General features: G+C 36.5%; 1 protein-coding gene across 1 annotated transcript in view; it reads left to right on the forward strand.

Moving 5' to 3' along the window:
- The window catches only part of LOC136866520 (multidrug resistance protein homolog 49), a 165,118-nt gene extending 160,637 nt beyond the window's left edge, over positions 1-4,481 (forward strand). Inside the window, exon 24 of the mRNA XM_067143566.2 lies at positions 2,816-4,481. Within this exon, the coding sequence (XP_066999667.2) occupies positions 2,816-3,019 (204 nt within the window). The 3' untranslated portion in view covers positions 3,020-4,481. The remainder of the gene's footprint in view (positions 1-2,815) is intronic.
- The last annotated feature ends 1,519 nt before the right edge of the window (positions 4,482-6,000 follow it).

The raw sequence follows: 6,000 nt of genomic DNA on the forward strand, positions 1-6,000 counted from the left end.
AAATGTAAAGGGTTTTTAAGAACCATGAGTTGTTGCTTTATTTCAGTAAGAAGTTTAATTTTAAGACCAATGGTTTGCACTGCTTTTTGTTAGAGTTTATAATAAACTGAAAACGTGTAAGTGAAGTACTACTGAGCTTGATAGCTGCAGACTCTTAAGTGTGGCCAGTATCCAATATTCGGGAGATAGTGGGTTTATACCCCACTGTTGGCAGCCCTGAAGATGGTTTTCCATGCTTTCCCATTTTTGCACCAGGAAAATGCTGGTACTGTACCTTTATTAAGACCAGGGCTGCTTCCTTTCCACTCCTAGCCCTTTTCTGTACCATTGTCGCCATAATATCTATCTGTGATGGTGCAACATAAAGCGACTTGTAAAAAAAGAAAGAAAAAAGAAGTACTGTAAAGCACAAGTTCTGTGTTAAGGTATTGGTTATTAATATCTCTAAGTGATTTAGTCCTAAATTCAGTACAAGGTTACATAATTTTATTACAATTTAGTGTTGTACTTTGTGATAGGCCTAATGCGGTTAACTCTCTAGTGTCACCTTCTGATCGATGACAGTATCAATGTGAAAATACTACAAGGTAGTGCACAGTTTATAACATACTTTTTATTATAACAATACATTTAAATTTGTCTTAGCAACAAGCATGAACTCCTATTTACTCAGCAATTGATTTTTAAATTAGAAGTTGTCACATCTCAGTTTTACACTAATTGAGCTAAGAGTTGCAGCTGTGGTGTGATTTTGTGTTTTCATTTGTATCATTTTGTGTAGAAATGTCTTTGATACATACCTGAAAATCTCCTTCATTGAAGGAGAAAATTAAAGTGATAGAGTGAACATGAGAAAGGAAGTCAATTCTCCGTGAGAAGGAAAACTGTCAAGGTGAGAAATTTTTGAAAGAACAATCATGTTCTGGGATAGACATTTTTTACCATATTATAATGAACATTTTACTTCAGCTAATGAACATCATGATAATCATCAGCATCATCATATGCAGTTTCCAGCTGTTGGCCAGGTCTGCTTGTAACATAAGACTTTCCATCTCCTCTTGTCTTCCCACCACTTCCTCTTCACTCTTATCCACCTGTCTCTTGGTCGTTTTCCCGTTATCTTCATTTTGTGCATCCTCCTGGGTACCCTTTCCTCTTGTCATTTTCTTCATGTGTCCATACTATCTGAGTCTAGATGCCTCTATCCTGTTCTGTAATGGCTCTTCGTTTACTATATATCTAACCTTCTCATTTCTCATCTTGCCCATTCTTGTCATTCCCATCCTGCTTCTCAGAAATTTCAATTCTCTTGCCTGTATCCTAGTCTACCTCATTACCCAAGTTTTTGCTGCAAAGGTACATAGTAGTCCTGTATATCACTCTTTTGCTTCTCTGAGGAACATCCTTGCTCCAAACCAGGCTCCTGACACTTTTCAGGAACACTCCTGCTTGTCTTCTGCGGTTGATTATTTCCGTATCATTACTTCCACTTTCCTCTATGATGCCTCCCAGATACTTAAAACTCTGTACCTTCCTAAGTTGTTTCCCTCCAAGAATTATCCCTTCTTCTTTCTAGTTGTGATCACGATCTCGCTCTTTTAGGCATTAAATTTCATTCCATATTGTTCCACCTCATCTTCCCATGCATCTAACTGTTCTTGGATATCCTCTTCCTTTTCTTCCCAGTGTAACAAGTCATCTGCAAACATCAACACTTTCATTTTTCCTTCCCACTTTTGTCATTAACTCATCCATTACTACAATGAAGAACAAAGGCGACGGAGCACTTCCTTGTCTTAATCCGCTTTTTTTGCTCAAAGCAGTCTGTTCTCTCTCCTCCTACTTTCACACAACTGACACTCCCATAGTACATCTCCCTCACTCTTTCTATTGTCTCCTTCTAGACTTCTTTCTCTCTAAGGCTTCCCATACCTTGTTCCTGTACACACAAACATATGCTCTCTCAAAAGTCCAAGAAGGCCAACAGTAGATCTTTACCCCACTCATAATGATGCTTACAAGAATTTAAATGTGAACCTGCTTTGGCATTAGGTCTCATAAAATGGTATAATACAAAGGGAAAAAATTAGGTATAAGGCATGGCCTCTCAGAGTGTGCACGGTGCAAAAGACGACTTTGCTTGGTTGACCAGAGTGCAGACCCCCACTCCTCGATATGGAGCAATAGCGCTGTTTCTCTCTTTCCCCATGCCTGTCTCGCTCGCTCCGCCTGTTTCCCTCTTCCTCACTTGCTCTGTAGCGCTCCACATCCAAGCCGAGTTGAGCCAAGCTTAGCTGAGTAGCCCAGAGACGAAGCGTTCGTCTGAGGCGAACCGAGCAGGACCGATGCACACTGCACGGAGCTCTTGCACCTTGATTTGCACGTGTTAGATTTTGGGCGTTTGAGAGGCCCTGGTATAAGGACTACAGTTGTACTGACAGTAGTGTAGCTCACATTTTAACGCTGAATTAACTAACAACTTGTTAGTTAAATAACTACTGTTGGTAAAAACGCACCTGAGTCTGCATGATGGCAGAAACCTACTTTATGATGGCTTCTGGGATTATTTTTTGTAAACTTTCCTTATTGAATCATTAAAGAGTGCTGTCTATTTTACCAGCCATGTTAACGATACCATTTCTAAGCTGAGGGGCATTTTTTGAACCAAGAAAATGTTTTTTTTAAAAGTAAGCTTACAATCTGGTAAATATGGTTTCACTTGCCACTCATCTTCTGTATAACATACTCATATCTTATAATCCGTGTTCTGATCTTGTTTGATAATATTAAATGCAATATTTTGAAATTTCAGGTAGTCCAAGAAGCACTGGATCAAGCAAGAGAAGGCAGAACCTGCATAACAATAGCTCATCGTCTGGCCACGGTGCAACAGGCAGATGTGATTTGTGTACTGAACAATGGTGCAGTGTCAGAAATGGGCTCACATAGTCAACTTTTAGCAAAACGAGGCTTGTATTATGAAATGCACCTCAAGTCATTGCAGACGCAACATTGAGACTGTTGTGAAATAGATCTACGAGAGATTTTTATTTAATGACATCACAAGAGTCTCCTAATTGTGATACTTCGCTAATGTTTCTCAAACTGAAAAAGTATGTGCTTGTTTGTGTGTCTGTGATGTGTGTTAAAAAGTGTTTTTAATAGAATGGAAGAAGAGTGAAACTGACTGTGAAACTGTGACTACAGATTATAAAGAGTGTCAGATACTGAAATGTGAAACTGCAAATGGACTCAGGTATTCCAAAGTAAATGACTCTTATGAAGTTCCTTGCTTTCTGATGGTGAATCTTAAAAAACATCTCATTTCTGTGTTAATTAATACTTTTTTCTTCAACTGTAATTTCATATTGAGATTGCTAATTAGTTTAATTTAGGTAAAGTAATTTGACCAAAGGTAGCTCACAGATGGAAGAAACTGATGTTATGCTGGAATGTATAATTGTTTACTAAAACTTCCCTGTATACATATACAGTAGCATTGTTTTCTCCTTTTTGTAAGCTTCCAGTACATTTTATCGTAATTGATTGTCAGTAATTTGCACTCTTCGTCGCTAAGTAGCACATTGCACTTTTGTTGGTAAAAGCCAAATAAAAGACTGCCTGATATCTTAAGGTACAAATGTATTTATGATGTAATAATTTTACTACTAATTTATCATAAATTTCTTGTATTTGGTTCACAGGCTAATGTTCTGAAAATTATACTGGCAGTTAACATCACTTCAATTTTGAAAATACCTACTGAAGGGCATAGGCAACAGGAGGATTAAGACATTTGAATTTTAAAAAATATATATAATTATAATGAGGATCTAAATTACAGTTAGCATCATGTGATGATGATGAAATGCCAAAACCTGGACATATTAGGAAAATGGTGATTTTGCAGTAATGCATCTTCCATGAAAGTAAAACTTTTGATTAATAAAACACACCCCTAGAGCCTTCTGCAGTATAATATTTCTCCTGTGCTGCTAAAAATGTTGATATTTGGTTGGGTTACATAATTTAGAAAATAAACACCAATTTGCTTGTGATAATGTAATGCGGCAAAGGAAAAAAGTAGGCCTATAATGTACAAAGTACTTAAATTAAAGTCATAATGTATTTAACATTAATTTAAAATGATGATGCCTTTTACCAGTAGAAATATATTTACCATATCATTCTCTGTGTGTTAGTAGATTATTGTATAAGTTATTCAGTACTGTCAGTATTTTCTAGCAGTTAAAGAGTAGTACTTTTACAATATTTGTACAATATATTGTGTATCAGAACATCGTAGTCTGCGTAAATATGATTACTGCCTCCAACAGAACAAATGAAGTGAAAATTTGATTCACAAATACTGTGAAAAATTGTCATGTTATCTGTACTGTACCAACTGTGATAGTAAAAATATTTGTCTTTGACAAATGTTTCTACTTTTGAATAAGAAAAAATATGTTTGAAAATCATTTGCATTGGTTTATTTTAAGACCCAACTACCCTTGCTACTGTGATCTTTCCTATCCTCAATCTTCCAACACTTTTTATAACCTCAGGAATTAAATGGAAAGTAATGAAGATTCAGCTGTTAAATTGCTTCATGTGTTTTACTTCATGAATGATTTTTTTATTTTATTAAAGACTTTCTGTACATGGCGGGGCTCAGGCTATGAAGCCTGCTATTATGCCAAACCATATCATTATACATCTGCATAAACATATTATACTGAGCACTATTACTACTTAAAATTAAAAGTAAATTTAATATAATTTAAAGTAAACATAAAACGTAATATAACTGAAATTCTAATGAACATAAAAATAACTTTAAAATCATTAAATGAATTTTCAGTATTTACTATTATTAAAACTAAATCTTGAAAAATGTAAACCATAATGTTACTAAACTTACATTTACATATTTATTTAATCATCTAACATTTGAGAGTGCTTCTTAGAGTAATTAATCACAATGTAGGTAAAATTTCCAGCACATTCCTCTGAGTAACTTTAGGTTATTTATGTCTCTAATTTCAGCCAGGATAGAATTCCAGGAACGTATGGGCTCGTGTACAGATTAGTTGTTATACGTACTGCTGTGACGAGTTGGCATGGATAGCAGTGATCGTATTGATGACTTTGAGGGTGCTCTACCTGAGGGAGAGAGGTAGTTGAAATCTATTCTGAGGTGATCTGGTTTACCTGTTTGCAGTATTTTGTGCAGAAGAGAAACAGCATTGTACTGCATTTATCACAATCTTAAGCAGGATAGCTGATGGAGGAATGGACTGATGTGGGAATGGAGTGGAATAACATATTTAGAATGAATCGAATGCAGGCATTATGCGCCCATTGAAGTTTAGAACCAAATGAACAACTTACGTTACTGTAGACTATACCTCCACAATCAAATATTGGTAGTATTAGTCCTTGAATGAGCAATTTCCTGGTTTTGACAGGTAGAAAGTCCCTCATTTTGTACAGTAAGTGTAAGGAACCGAATATATGTTGACAAGTTTTTGTTATGTGCTCTGACCAACTTAAATACTTAACAAACATTATTCCAAGGTTCTTAATGGAGTCACCGGGCGAGTTGGCCGTGCGGTTAGAGGCGCGCAGCTGTGAGCTTGCATCTAGGAGATAGTCCCACTGTCGGCAGCCCTGGTTTTCTGTGGTTTCCCATTTTCACACCAGGCAAATGCTCGGGCTGTACCTTAATTAAGGCCACGACCGGTTCCTTCCAACTTCCAGGCCTTTCCTTTCCCATCATCGCCATAAGACCTATCTGTGTCTGTGCAACGTAAAGCCAATAGGAAAAAAAACAACTTAACAGCAGAGTCTTTCAGTGTTATAGGTGTTTTATTGATCTTGATAACTGGTATATTTCTAATGTAGCATGCGCTTTGTTAGATCCTATTATGATGGCTTGCGATTTTATTGGGTTTACCTTCAGGCAGTGGCTACTAGTCCATTCGTTAATGTTAAATA

Source organism: Anabrus simplex, chromosome 3 (assembly GCF_040414725.1).
Source record: "Anabrus simplex isolate iqAnaSimp1 chromosome 3, ASM4041472v1, whole genome shotgun sequence".
Lineage (NCBI taxonomy): Eukaryota > Metazoa > Arthropoda > Insecta > Orthoptera > Tettigoniidae > Anabrus > Anabrus simplex.